The 15,580-nt window shown below is 27.6% G+C and overlaps 1 protein-coding gene across 3 annotated transcripts in view; it reads right to left on the bottom strand.

The window, feature by feature from the left end:
* The window catches only part of LOC107446095 (ER degradation enhancer, mannosidase alpha-like 2), a 48,661-nt gene that overhangs the window by 14,999 nt on the left and 18,082 nt on the right, over window positions 1–15,580 (bottom strand). For all 3 annotated transcript variants that reach the window (XM_016060650.3, XM_016060648.3, XM_016060647.3), the window contains exons 6-15: window positions 14,837–14,990; window positions 12,652–12,780; window positions 9,389–9,494; window positions 9,203–9,300; window positions 8,286–8,411; window positions 6,665–6,748; window positions 5,616–5,699; window positions 3,219–3,343; window positions 1,740–1,899; window positions 656–816 (exon numbers count right to left, since the gene is read on the bottom strand). In XM_016060650.3, coding sequence (XP_015916136.1) covers window positions 656–816; window positions 1,740–1,899; window positions 3,219–3,343; window positions 5,616–5,699; window positions 6,665–6,748; window positions 8,286–8,411; window positions 9,203–9,300; window positions 9,389–9,494; window positions 12,652–12,780; window positions 14,837–14,990 — 1,227 coding nt within the window. The remainder of the gene's footprint in view (window positions 1–655; window positions 817–1,739; window positions 1,900–3,218; window positions 3,344–5,615; window positions 5,700–6,664; window positions 6,749–8,285; window positions 8,412–9,202; window positions 9,301–9,388; window positions 9,495–12,651; window positions 12,781–14,836; window positions 14,991–15,580) is intronic.

A 15,580-nucleotide genomic window follows, 5' to 3' on the forward strand; every position in this document is an offset into this window, starting at 1 on the left:
ATCATGAATTACAATCAATATACAAAGAACCTAATGTAGTAAAACTCAGACATAAAAAAAGAAAAAAATAATAAAAAAATTTAACTTTTACAATGCAGACACTGGGTGGTTAGGGGGAGGGGAAGTAGTGTTCAATGTGCAAATACTGCAATATCAATAAAATATATAAAAACATAACTTCTAACTAAGCCTTGAGATTTTTATTTTATATTAAAAGTTGCAGATGCATTTAGACAGTGAAATTTAAATTTTTCTTAAATATAATTTCAAACTTCTTTGACTACTACTATATTCAAGAAAATTAAGCAATATATAAGGCTTAAAATAATCATTTAAAAATAATTGCCAAATACTTTAAATTGAAACAGTCGCAACAATTGTTTTAAATAAAAAATGATCAAGGTTTCTCAAATAAGGTGGCTAGGACATGTATTTCAACAAAGCGATGAAAATTCTGTTAAAAAAAATAGCTTTCCAAAAACCAGAGGGAAAGAGAAAAAGAGGAAGACCTAGAATAAGATGGCTAGATGCAGCAGATAAGAGGTTAAAAGAGTTAATATATGGAGCAATATAACATTAAAGAAATCTAGATAGGGTATACTGACTGAGACGGCCTTGGCCAGTAACCAGTAGAAGTACCTAAGAAGAAACTTACTGTGCTTTAGTAGATGGACATACTTCTTCGACAAGATTTTTAAGGGGGATGCGGATAGTTTGAGCAAAATTTCGTCCTTCAGGGAAAAGGTAATGAGTGTTAGGGCAACTATGGGTGAAATCTTCAGTGACACTCTCATCAATGTTCACTAATTTTGGAGACTGAAATATAAATGAAATGCATCAGTAATTTTTTGTGTTAACAGTAGGAAAGAAAGGATACTTAAATATATATTTCAGAATTTTATAAAAATACTTATAAATTTATATTAGAGTGGTACTTATAATTATAGTACACCATAATTATAACATAACATGTAAATTTATTTAAATTAAAAGCCTTCTAGCAGTCTAAAGAAGAAATAGGCATCTTTTAATAAGAAAAAAAAATCTTATTAGACAATTAAATGCACATTTTATTACGTCTGAAACTATAACATAAAAATTTCCATTGTTTAATGGCTTTCTGATAGTGAACTGTATAAGTTACATATATTAATAAATATATTACAAAACAGCGTACCGATTTAATATTGTATTTATAATACAAAAAACTTTTATCAAGAGTATTTTAAAAATCTTTTAATGATTTTTTAATTAGTAATATTGTTTCTAACTTAATAATTCATTAGTTTTGAAAAATTAAAATAAACCCGCATGAAACCAGAGGATCAAATAAAACTTTAACTAATTTGACCACAATGTATCTGAGCTTTAACAGTGGTATGTAAATTTTATAGAAATTTTTTTTAAAAATCCATCATAAATCTATCGCTCAAATTGCATTGAATTTTGGAAATTTGTAGCAACAAGCAATTTTCAAAATTTATACAATTTGAGAAAAAAAACTTACACAGATATTGTTAAAGGTTTGAAAGTGAAATTTTTTTTNTTTTTTTTTTTTTTTTTTTTTTTTTTTTTTTTTTTTTTTTAAATTATTATAATAAACGTAATATTTCAATTTCTGTTATAAACTGATTTTAATTTTGGTATACATTAAGATTTAAAAATATAATGAAACAATAAATGTTTGAGAAGCTGTTAGCAATTTGTTTTAAAAATAGAAAAGTTAAATGATTTCATACATCAAGAAGACTTGCATTGCTAATTCTAGCCAGACTAAGAGGTAACAAATGAGCTTCAGTTGTAAACACAAAATCGTCAACCTCCAAAGTTAGTTCATCTTTGTTTGCAAATAACAGATAGAGGTACTTCAAGGTTTCAGCTAAAACAAATGAATCCATCCTGAAAAAATATAATTAAGAGGGTAAGTAAAAGTGGATGTCATTTTAACATATGAAAACAATGTGATGTTTATAAATTTGAGGCAATGTAATACAAAAAAGAATTATCACTGTTAATAAGGAAAAAGAGTTTTAAAGTAGAAGTGGATGTTACTTTAATATATTAAAACTATGCTAGATTCTTAAGTTTGGTACAGTCACACAGAAAAGAAATATCACTGTTTATATGTAGAAAGAATTGTATTATGTGCAGAATTTTACATAGAAAATACAAATAGATTAAAATTATATAATTAATTATAATTACAAGATAACTATTCTACTGACAAATCCAATTTCCCTGAGAATTCCAGAGTAAAATAAGTAAAGTTTTGCAAACTGTCTTGATTTCACATAATTTTAACAGTAATTTAAAAATTTAACAATATCTATTTACATGTGATAAAAACATATAAATTAAATCCAAGCAAATTTTGTTTTTATTAAAATGCCAATCCTTTTTTTTTATTGAAAGGAATATGACACACACTAAGTTGAGGATAAATTTCTCTAAAACTTCAGGGTTCTCCATTACACTGTTATATTCTCAGAGAATTCCAGGTTTTTCCTGTTCCCAGAATGAGTAGTCACTCTGCAATTAGATTAACTGTAAATATGATAATAAAAGGGATAAAATTAATAAATTGATTTTTGCCGCCATACATTGGAATGTCAAGAGTTATCAAAGATAATTTTGTCACGGCAGAAGTAACAGTAGATAAGGACTTTAAAGTATATTTTCTCAAAATTTTAATAATTTTACAACTTTTTTTACCTTTAAATGTATAAATAAACATCTTTCAAACATATAGCCACAATAGATTTTTGTAAAAATTATCAGAAAGTCAAATAGTAAAAATTTCTTAGAGCAATGACGATTTACTCGTAAATGGAAAACTTCAATTGCTTCAAAATTTAAGGGAAAAAAGTTGACATGTTTCGTGCCCTCAAAACAAGACAGTCATTCCAAAGACACATGAATGATTGAACAGATTAAAAAGAAAACGCAAAGCTGTAAAAAAAGGAAGACAAAACTATGGAGCAATGGAGAGAAAAAAAGATAGTCATGGGGAACAACTGTGTCCAAAAGAGGCAGTTCAAGATCACAATTAAACTAGATATAAAAATTATTTTCTTTTACTACACCCTAGCATAATGCATTCTTACTTAAGTTACTTATGTTAATTTGATTTTCTTCAAAAATATTAAACACTGAAAACTACTTTTGAAATGCATTGCTCAATCTAAAGAGGGAATTGAAAGAGTAATGGAAAAAATTACCTATCTTCGTGACTGCCGGTCCTGACATCTTTTACAGCTGCAAAGCCACAAGGCACTCTAGCATATTTCTGAAGACTATTTAAAACTTTCTTTCCAACATCCAAATAGTATGGATCATTTGTAGCCTATGATATACAAAATTGCTAGCATTAAAAATAAAGCGTCTCCTGAACACAAAACACTAGGAAAGACAAGTTAATTAGAATTAATTGAAAGAACAATACAAAAAAATATTTACATCCAATATTTAAAGATTGCATATAGTTTAGCTAAATTTATTGCCGTCTCATAATACATGGTAAGCCTAAATGATTCATTGAATTTCTAAGGATGTGTATAAACAAAAATATGAGGGACAAAAACGGGTGGGAAAAAAACATGAACAGATAAGCACATTTACCAAGTTTCTGGTAATACAGATGTTCAATGTTTGTGCCCTTGGTCACATGGCACATATTCCAATGATAAACCAGTTTTGTACATATGTTCACTAGCATATTTCTATGAATGTCCATCATTAAAATTGTAATGTATTCCTGAATAAAAAGTTTGCATACTCCCAACACAACTTGTTTGAAAAACCCAATGCTAAACTTCAATGAACCCCAATGCTAAGAACATAGCAATAAATTTAAGGGGTATGCGTATCTTTTCATGTATCACCTATCTTTGTACGTTGAGTGCTTGTAAATAAACAGTTCCTTGAAACTGGATTAATCTCTTAGACAAACCCTGTAAAATAAAATTCCACTAAACCAATCTATAACTATGATTATGCAACATTTTCTTATAAATTGAGGTGGAGGATATAAATGTAACAAACTCCAGATCGATTCAACGTTTGTAATATTTACACACATCACAGCACAGAATAATCCCTTTCCTCAAAATATCACAATCTGTGTTCTCACAATTTTACCCTAACAATCAAAATCCAAAGTTGAACTGTAGGGTGATTGCTTGTTGGAAAGCAGCACAATTGCGATGCTGAATTTGAATGCGAGTTTGAGCTAACATTCTCCATAAGTGATCACATTCTAGCATTAAATTGCTTGACATATCACAATACAAATAAATGTCTTATACAAATTACAAATCATCTATTTTCAAGAATATATTGTGATTAATATTTATATAATTTCTAATTTCCTCATTTGAATAATAACTTTTATGAGACTCAATATTACAACAAAAAGTTCACTATTTAGTTCCGATTATCCAAGCAATGGGAATAGAGAATAGCAGGGTTCTCTATAGTTATTTAGGGCAACATAATGCAAATTAAGAACTTCAATTAGGCATCATATTGTTTCCTACTTATTTACCATTAAACAGATAGGTAGTGCAATAACAGTGTTCTCCTTAAGCGCTTTTAAAAGGGCCGCCCACCCTGTTTGTCTTTTGATTCCTATAAATGTACCTTCCTGGCCCTTTTTGTAAAAATAAGCCATCATCCCATAAAAAATTATTTTATTATTTCAGGAAAAGGTTTTCTTAACCGTCTGTTTTAATGAAAAGTCTATGTCTGATTAAGTTAGTTATTGATAATTATTTAACTTCAATTTTTAATTTTGATGCCTTAATTTTAGTAAAATTTTTTTAGGTTCTAGTTATATAGTTAAAGTTAGCATGATATTCAGCCCCAGTAATATTTACGTCTTTTATTTTGGGAATTTATTAGTGGTTTTAAATTTCAACATTACTTTTTTTTAAATAAATACATTTTAATGTTTATTTTCTCTTAATTTTAAGTAAAATATAAAAAAGCATTAAAGTTGTTTATCAATTAACCCTTTTCTTTTAGTTTTCTTTTTTTGAAGAAATTTTATACAGAGATTATATTTTAGCTTGCCTTTAATTATTTTTCAAAAGCTTAAACTTTTTCTGTTATTTTAATAATGAGTAAGAATTACTTTGTGAGTGAGAATTACTTTTCTACTATTTTACACATAAAATAGTACAAAAGGGTAATTTAAAAATTGAGGATCAAATTCAAATATTACATATTTTAATAAATTTAATGATGGTAAGTGAGCGCCCTTTCAAAAATCAAAGTGTCCTTTTCTGTAAGAAAGCACCCAGGTAAATTTTTAAAGTCTCTGGCAATTAATAAAATTTAATGAGAATACATAATTATCTAAGGCATAAATAAAATTGAAAAGAAAGGAGAGAAATTCAAAATGTAAGTTTCTGAAATAAAACTTTTATGTTAAATATTGATTAGAATTTTAAGTCTCACATATAGAAAACGTTCAAATAGTTACAAAATTTTAAAAATAGAATTTACAAATTCAAACAGCAGAATGTCATTAAAATTGTTCTTAACTAAATTCACACATTAAAATTTATTTTTTAAAACTTTTTGTTGTCTAAAAATTATAAACTGATTATGTTTACTTTGTATAGGAAATAAGTGCTTTCTACAAATTCAGGACGCAATGGATGCTGACCCCAATGAACTTGAAAGTCAACTGTAAAGGCCTATAGAAAGAAATAAGAATTTTAAATAAATTAACACATTTTCCTTTGTAGAATAGGAAGAACAAACAAACTTGGAACACCTGAATAATTTTGAAAACAACCAGGTTTTCACATGCTAATTTTACACCTTAATACAAAGGATAAATATTAAAAAGGCCAATTATTAAATGCAGGCTATAGTTCAGGGTAGAAAAAATGTAATTTCGTAAAATAAATTTCTTAACAGTGCTCAAAACATACAATTATTAAAATGTTAGGGAGATTTGCAATTTGAAAAAAATTGCTCACTTGAACACCTTAGTCAGTAATAGTTAAAGAAAATAAAAAAAACAGTGCACAATAATGAAACTATAAAAAATAATTGCTTATAATTAAATAAAATTTAATTCAATAATGATCAAAAATGATGAGATTTAAAATGACAAAATCTAAATCCATTTGAATTAAATAGAGTTGGCTAAAGAAATAAAAAATATTATTCACTTTAGGATTTCTTAAAAAATAATAAATAATTGTAAAAAAATGATTTTTTTGATTGAAACTATTTTTGGATAAATTAATTGTATACTTTTCAGAAAATTTTTCATTTGCTTACAAATTTCTTAAGTAATCATAATATGTAAGAGAAAAATTAATATTAAGGAGTTTAAACTTTAGACCACTTTCCCAACATATTTTTTTTAATCCATCCTTTTTTTTCAAAAAAAAAATTAGAACCTCATTTCTAAGACTGTGGTTGTACTTCACTGCTTGAAGATCAAACATTTTAATCCATCAAAACAAAAAGATATGTTTACTCAGAGAAAGTGCATTTTTGTGTCTGATTTCATAACTTAAAGGTATTATCTGCACTAATTAAATAGCTCTACTAAAATATGTGGGTATACATTCAATATTTTGAAAGCCAATCATGGTTTGTATTTTTTCTTTTAAGCTATTTTCATCATAGTTTTAATTGCTTTTACCTCTGGTAAAAAATTATGCCTCTGCATAACTTGATACAACATTTCATGGGTTTCAATGGCTGGCTTTATATCTCCCTTTAGAACCTAAAAATGAAATAGAGAAATATAATAGTTTAATAAACGAGCAGATTAAATTATTGATATTGTATAAATATTTTATAAATTGAGGAAAACATAATTTGCAGAATAAAAGTATTTAAAAAATAAAATTAACTGTATTTTAAAATAAAAAGTAAAAAAGTATAGGGTTTTAAATGTTTCATAAAAATTTCATTTATGAGTTATTTATTAAAGTGTTACACATTTTTAATTACTTGAGCATTAACTGAGATGAAAAGATGAAGAAAAAAATATGTCATTAATTTGAAAACTACTCAACACAAGGAATCAGTTTTTACATTAAGATACTTCAGTGTGAAAAAACAACTTTCAATAAACCTCAATTTACACTTTAAACTAAAAATTAACTAATGCAAGAAATACTTATTTTTTAACAGATGCAGTTTTTCTCAAATAATGCTTCGCAAAATAATACAGAATATTTTAACTGCTATCTTAAAACCTAATTATCATTCCCAAAGTATCAAATAACTTGCATTATATAATCCTCAATAAATAAAAATCCAAATTTTTATTGAAGTTATAATTTCTTACTTTAAAAGTAAAAATTAAAAACAACACAAAAAAGGTATTTCTATCTATAGCTATATTTATAATTTATTAGCGCTTTACTTGTTATAATTATTAGTTACAATGCAAATGTGCTTAGTCTAATTAAGCAGTAAAGATAAATATTTATTTAAAAATTTTTTGTCCGGAAAACTAAAACCTACACATTTTAAAGGGAGCAGTGAACAATAGTTATAGAGAATGCTATGGGTTTGAGTTAACTTAAGGCAAGCCCTGGGAATGGCTGATAAAACTAGGATAGTAATTACTTTTGGTAGCTTAGGCCCTCATCAAACCTTAAACATGTCCTGGTCGTGAATTCCCATAATTAAGATATTTGACTGGTTTCAAAAATGTTTTTAAAGTTAAGCCGCTGATATAAGATGACGCTTGCGATTTAACAATATAATGATTTAGCATGCGAGGATCCTTAGAACACATGTTAAATTCCGATACATCGCTATATTATGATGTCTAAGAGACGATATATGACAATATAAAATTTCTTACACCGCCCAGTCCTACATGTAACCCTTTTATTTGAATTCCTATGATTCGATCGAATCATTACGAGCATATGGTCACTCTCATCTGTGCATGAGTAAGTGCACTAGTTTACTAGAATTATATTTGTTATTTAAATAAATATTTGTTATTTAAATAAATATTTGGTATAGAAATTTATTGTATTCATGCACAGATAAATGAAAGTGACAATACGCTCACAATGATTAAATCTGAAAAATAGAAATCTATTAAAAGGATTACATGAAATGGTGTTTGACCCTAAACAATATTGCCAAACAGTAAGTTGATACCAAACACATGTCAATGAAAAAAATCTGAAAGTAATATGTTTTGTTTAAAGATAACTTTTTGTTTACCTTGATTGCAAAATAAATAAATAATAATTAAAGAAATTTTAAAAAAAATGTGTATGCAAATAACTAACTTGTAATCCGGGCCAGAAAGCTAGTAAGGCATCCATAAAATTCCTTGAATTAGTATGTGGTCTATGCATATGAACATCAACAAGTAATGGGCCTTGACTAACATACTTCATAACTGCAGAATAGTGCTAAAAATTATATCAATGAATAAATTATTTTATGTGGGGATCAACCAACAGCCTTTGGTTTCTAGCATAAAACAAAATATATATATATATATATATATTTAAAACCTTGATTAAAAAACATTTTTTTAGAATAATGTAATTTAATGGGTACAAAAAGCATTGAAAATTTCAAATTTGTATTTTTTCATAGTGGAAAATAATGGAAACATTTTAAAAGTGTAAGGTACAACATGCAAAGTGTTAACTCTCATTAAGTATGTAATTAAACAAAATAATTTTATTATTTATTAATGAAATGCATTTCTTTTTGTAACCATAAAATTTTTTTGAGAAAACATTTTAAAAATTGAGAGAAAAATCCACACATAAAATAAATTTAGAGATGTCCACATATTTACTATAATACTACCATTAAAAAAAAAAACATTGATTCAATAAGTAATAAGAAATAATGCAGCTGAAATGGCACAGAATCCATTGAAAACATTTATATGCATTTTCTCTGCCAAAAAAAAAATGAAGAAAAAAATTTAAATCTTAAAGCAAGAACGCTTGGATGTGACTAGGAGCCATAAAAATACAGGTGGGAAAAAAATAAGAAAGGAAAAAGAAAAAAACAACATGAAGGAAAAGAAAATTGGCAATTTTTGAATCAAAACAAAGAATTAGAACACAAAACAATGGGAACACTGAGAATTAGAACACATAACAATCAAAACACTAAAAAACTTGTTCACTATGCAAAAAATTTTAATATTTTATAAATAAAGAGGCAATACAAAGAGACATACTTTGTTAAAACGTTCAAGGTAAACATCATCGCCCAAAAGAATGTAAGCTTTCAAGCAATACTCATAATATGAATCAATACCAGCTCCAACACCACTGTCTATTTGTAAGAAGGATATATCATAAAAAACAAATAAACTTCAAAATGTTTACATTTTTTTTAAAGATGTATGGTTACAAAAGAATACCTCGTCTAATCCAGTCACCATTATGAATGTTGAGCACAGTTCCCATTAAATCGCTAGTTCGATGCCGCTGTTGCCACAAGTAATCCATGGCAATTCGAGCTTTCTCCTAAAATAAAGAAAATAATAGCAATAGAAATTTAAAATAAATTATTAAAATCTTTTGATTGAAAAAAACATTACTAATTTATACAGTGAAACGTGTTGGGAGCGATCACTCTCTGTTCCACAGTAAAATGATCATCAACGGAGGTTGGTCTTTCTTAGAGGTTACCTCCATTTACTTCAAAATGCTATTGAAGGTCCATAATTTTTCGCAAGCGATTTTAATTTTAGTTAGGGTCATTTTCTTGGTGTGGAAATGCCACTAGTATAGGTGTCAAGAAAACCGGATCGCTGAATAAAATTAAGCGTCAATAAAATTGATCCCTACCGATATAATTATGCGTAAAAACAAATTTACCAATTATGAATGATAGAACGATTTTAAATTAATGAACAATTATGTTTTTTGTTTAAGTTTGTATTTAATTTTATATCATAAAAATTAGATTTAAAAAATGAAAAGAGGTTTTTTTGCTTGAGATGCTTATTTTTTTTCTAATTTAACTTTCAAATCTAAAAATAAATAATTGATAGCTGTCGGAGCTAATAGAGTCAAGTGGACTGTAACGTTTGGTAATTTTTTATTGAATGAGAAAAGAACGCTAGAAAGCTACGCTTGGCGCATTACAATCTCGCCAATGAGGGCGTGGACATCCCGGCCCCCATTGAAATATTCTGACATTTAAATGTTTCAATAATCATAAAAATAACAACAATCAAAATACAAATTTAAGCAATATTAATACAATTATATTTTCACATTTTGAATTCAACATATAAATTTAAGTATTGTTAACAATTGGTAATACAGCAATATTTGAAATGCTTCTTTTGAAAATTCCATGAGGTGTGCGTACGAAAACCACACGGACATTATCATCCTTACCGGTGATAATTTCAGAAATTCGTCCTATAACCCATTTACATATAGGTAAATAACCTTTCTTTTCCGGAAAATATTAAGAATTTCAAAATTTTAGCCGGAGCTAATAGAGTCAAGTGGACTGTAACGTTTGGTAATTTTTTATTGAATGAGAAAAGAACGCTAGAAAGCTACGCTTGGCGCATTACAATCTCGCCAATGAGGGCGTGGACAATAGCATCATCTTTAGTGCACTCTGACCGCAACATGAGGTTGTAGATCTCTTTCAGATTTGGGCAAAAAGACCTCTTGAAATAAGAGCCTCACACATATATTTTAAATACATTTTAATCTACTTACTAGTTTTATTAATATTTTTGGTTTTGATATTTTTCCCTGTTTCTTAATTTAATCTTATCTGCATTCGGTGCAGCGGTTTGCTTGGTAGCTGGGAGAGATTTTGATGGTCTCTCCCATAGGTTTTCCTCAAAACAAAGTCCATGGAAAAAAATTTGTGCCTCCCAAAAGTGGTTGTAAATAGAGAAGATCACTACATAAAGGTGGTCTTTACTAGAGGTTTCACTGTAATTACATAGTACCTATCTTGAAATTTTCCCCTCAATTATGAGAATAATATTAACTCTTATATTTAATTACCAGTTTGAAATCTTGAAGCAATGTCACTAATATTATTTCACTGGTAATTCCAGATAAAATGCCTGATAAATAAAATCAACTTTTATTTTTCCCTCCCCGCAGCTGTGTTTTCAATTAAATAAGGGTTTTAATAACATAAGTGACAGATCTGGATAGCATGCCAAACAAAACAAAAAAATTTGTGCTTCAAGCATGCTGATCAAACAATGTTAGCCTTACTAAAGGAAGAAAAAAAAAAAGAAAAGGAAGGACACTTTATTGTTTACCTAAAGAAGGTAAGTTTCCTCCTTTTCCGAGGTCCTTAGTAGTGGACGGTTAAATAAACATTAGTTATTGTGCTACTTTGAGGAGAACTCCACCAGACTAAAAGTCTGGGGCTGTCTGCTGCTATGGTAACAAGTGAGAGCACATTTCTAATGGGGGTGAAATGAAGGAATGAAGGTGTCGATTGGTTTACTCACACTGACCTATGCCAAGATCAAGACAAAACTATTCACCCCACCACACTCCTATTTGAAGTGACTTTTCTTCGTGACCATGGTACCCGCCACAACGCGCGACTGGTGTCTGGAGGAGTTCTCCTGAAAGCCACACTATACTAAATAAAATATTCAGATAAAAAATTAACCACTAGGACTATATGAACAAAACTAAACTAGAAAAAAAAAAACTTTAATAAAATTAATATTTTTAACAAATTTAATTTATATTAAATAATTAATAAATGTGATTTGAATTAAGTGTTATGAAAATGCACATATTTACTTTCATTTTGATTTTCTAAGCTTTCAACTCATATTTTTATAGTTTTTGGCTGTTGAAACCACTTTTGACACTTGGCATTTTAACACTAACCCTGCAATAGACCTCGTCATGTTATGTTTTATAGAGGCCTCTTTCCTCACCATTTTGAATTTTAGGTTAAATTTTTGCGATTTGATTTTTTCTCTTGACAAAACTTTGATAGAGTATTATTCAACCATATTATACATTTCAAAAAAAGATTGAAAATAAAGGTGTTCCTTTATTAAAGAGAAATAATAATTGATAACTTTTAGTACTTCAAAACATGCAAAGAAATAAAATTATAGGTTTGTTGATAGATGTATTTTAAGTAGTATGTAATTTAATACTGCTAATTTTAAAAATTTTTCCTGTTGCTACTTTTTGTATTGTTTAAACTGGCTGAAAATTTTTATTGCTATTAATTATGCAAAGATAATTATCAAAAAACTAAGATAACAGTGTAATATTAAGTAACTTTTCAAAAAAAGTTGATTTCAGAATTGCATCTACATAATTTTTCTAAAATAGTCAGTAGAAAATCTAAAATACTGTAAGTTACATTTAAAAAATTATGATTGGATGACCGTTTTCCATTTTATGATACTGCCTTCCAGGTCCTTGGGTTAATAAAGGTTGGGTAAAATAAAGGTTGTTGAAAACAAAATCATCATCAGATTAGACTAACCAGAACAGGTTAGAATTTTCACTTGCTAACTACCTTTTTTTTTTGACATTTGAGTACAGTTGGAAGGGGGAGACTACTTTAACATTCAAAAGATGCTATTAGGTAGAGTATTATATGCTTATAAAACCATTTCCCGCAATTTAACAAAATTTTTTAAAAAGTGAACTTTACTTCAAAAATGGTTTCTCCAGTCAAACGACTTAGAGCAGCAAATTCTAAAATCATAGTCCCAGCACAAGCAGTACATGTCTCTCTCACAACTCCAAGTTTAGGAGATTTCAAACCATAACGAAGATTGATCTAAAATAAAATATTTGTTAGAGCAAAAATATTAAAAGCCATTTCAAAAATAATACTTTTGAGAAATTATCATAGTCTCTGGATATTGTCTTTGATCCCAGAGCAAAATAATATCTAGTGTTCTGCAACAAAACTTTTTATAATTACAAATAATCTACAGAGATTGATTATCAAAAACCAACAGCTCTCATCAATTGAATTTATTATTATTTATTTTTAAAGATGAATAACTTTATTTTGCAAACTTAAGTTGTAAAAATAAGATACATTAATTAGTTAAATAGCAAATTATGGATAAATATCTACAAGATGAAATTAAAATTATTGCCAGCATAGAAAATTTTTATTAAGATTTGGCCATGAATTTTTTTGTTCCCTGCCAATAGTTCTGCTCCAAAAATAATTTGTTGCATTTATACAAGTACTTGATCTTACCTGATTCAGATGTGGGGACATCAAATCAAAAATTAATTTTCTTTTGAAAGTTAGATTTTTTTAAAAATGGTATTTTGTGTTTAGTTTATTTTTTGTCTGAATGAACAAGTTTATAAAGAATGTATAGGTTTATATAAATATCCATACACTTGTCTGTGTTTGATAACAACACTTAAGACAAAAACAAACGACCTTAACGATCATATCACAAACTAAAAAATATTACTGCCATTTTCCTACCTTGCCTTGTAACAGAGAAGTGGGAACATTTAATATTCACTTGAGTGAATTTTAAAAAATCCTGATTAAGAATATATAATTAGATTGCATAAAAACTGTAATTTGTAAAAATAATTTATTGTAGATAGAAATCGATTAAACTTAAAATCAGTGACACGAAAATATTTAAGATCCACTCAAAAATGTCATGCAGCAGAAAACAAATTTATTTCCTAGCGTTATCAATGGGATAATTTTTAAAAAAATACTGATAATAATTAGCCATAGAATAATTAATTACCTTCCTTGTGATTTTTAATAATAGCCATTTATTGTGCATTATTTATCAAAAGTATGTATGGGTCATTTCATTGTATGTGAAATATTTCTTATAAATTAATTTTAAAATAGTTTTTTTTTCCTGCAAGTCTATGCGCAGGAAAACAAATACAAACATTTACTCAGGTCATCTTTTATAGGATTTTAATGGAAATACTTCCCTTTCATTATGAAAAATATGGCTAAATAAAATACAATTATGTATAAAATACATACAGTAGAGTCCCGATTATCCGAGTTAATGGGGACCGCAACAAACTCGGATAACCGAAAAACTCGGTTAAAGCGAAGAGTATAAAAACGGAAAGAAAAAGAGAACGTATATTTAAGAAATACAAAAAGTATACGAGTATACCACATACAATTCATATTATAATTAAAAAGCTTGCTTCAAAACATTTAAAAAGCATACTTTACGAGAATTAAATAGTTTTTACTTAAAAAAAGTCCTTAATCGTTTTTCGTTCTACGTAACTTTGGCACTTTTCTGTAGTAATGTTTCGTCTTTTTTAGGGATTACAGGAAGGCTGGTGTCGCCTCTTTTTGTTGTTCTATATATTCAATAGTACATTCGATAGCTTTGAGTCCATCTGTATGAGAGATTTTTATATGTTGATTTTAATAATCACTGTCTTCATCATCTTCGCTAGATTCATTATCATTATTGATGATATTAACGATAATTTCATCAGACCAAGTTGTTGGATTTTGTTTTTCTGAGTGTTTGGAAGATAAAATTCAGATTTTTTTTTCAGCGGTTTTTTTAAAAATAAACTAGAACAGAAAAATATCCTTGAAATATTTGATAGCTCAGTTAAAGCGGAAACTCGGATAACCGGGGCTCGGATAATCGGGACTCTACTGTATTTCAAAAATATGGAGATACATCACTTTTAAAATAAATGCCACATGTAGCAATAATAAGCACATATAGCAAAAGATTTGATTATTATTAATAATTGTTAGTTACTGTAAATAATAACCAGATTCATTCATTCCACTGCAATATATATATTTTAGGAGATAAAATAATAAGGGAGAAAGTGGAATATTTAACACTCACCCTAGGGTGAGGCACACCAGTGGTTGTATTGAAGGCAGGAAGAAGTCTGTACCCAAGATCCCTAGCCATATTTAGTAGCTCTCCTTGATACCATGGCATCCTTTTTAGATGATCTTGAGTATAGGATGCTAATATATGACCACTTACTAAACCCCTAGGAAACAAAATTCTTAATTAATAAAAAATATACAAGTAACATTATTATAGCTGTTTCACAATTACACTAAACTACCATCTTTTCATAGTTTTTCAACTTTTCAAAAGAAAAATTAATAAACATATTTCATAAAAAATAAATATATACTATTTGCAAATATTCAAATTTAATACATTTTTTTAAAATAAATTTTTCATTTGTCCGACATTTATGCTTCATTCATTAATAAAAAAAATTAAAAAGGCTTTGTCAAAAAATTTCTTATTATTTTTTTCATTTTAAATTAAAAATTTTGCCAGTTACAAAGCGAAGTGTCATTTCAATTCTTAGTTTCAATCTAAACCTCAATTGGTATATAATTTTCTATTTTACAATTATTCAATACAAAAAAAATTTTTTTTTTTTTTAGAACTTAAAATTATGATAGAATAAATTTTCTTTGTAAAAATACAAGGTCATCTTTTAACAAAATTCATAAATAAGCATTTCATTTGAGAAACTCTGACTCTAATAATGAAATAAGTTGTTATGAATGAATTGTGTCATTAAACCACAAATGAATAAAATACCATTAACTCACAAAATAA

Source organism: Parasteatoda tepidariorum, chromosome 1, assembly GCF_043381705.1.
Source record: "Parasteatoda tepidariorum isolate YZ-2023 chromosome 1, CAS_Ptep_4.0, whole genome shotgun sequence".
In the NCBI taxonomy this organism is placed as follows: domain Eukaryota; kingdom Metazoa; phylum Arthropoda; class Arachnida; order Araneae; family Theridiidae; genus Parasteatoda; species Parasteatoda tepidariorum.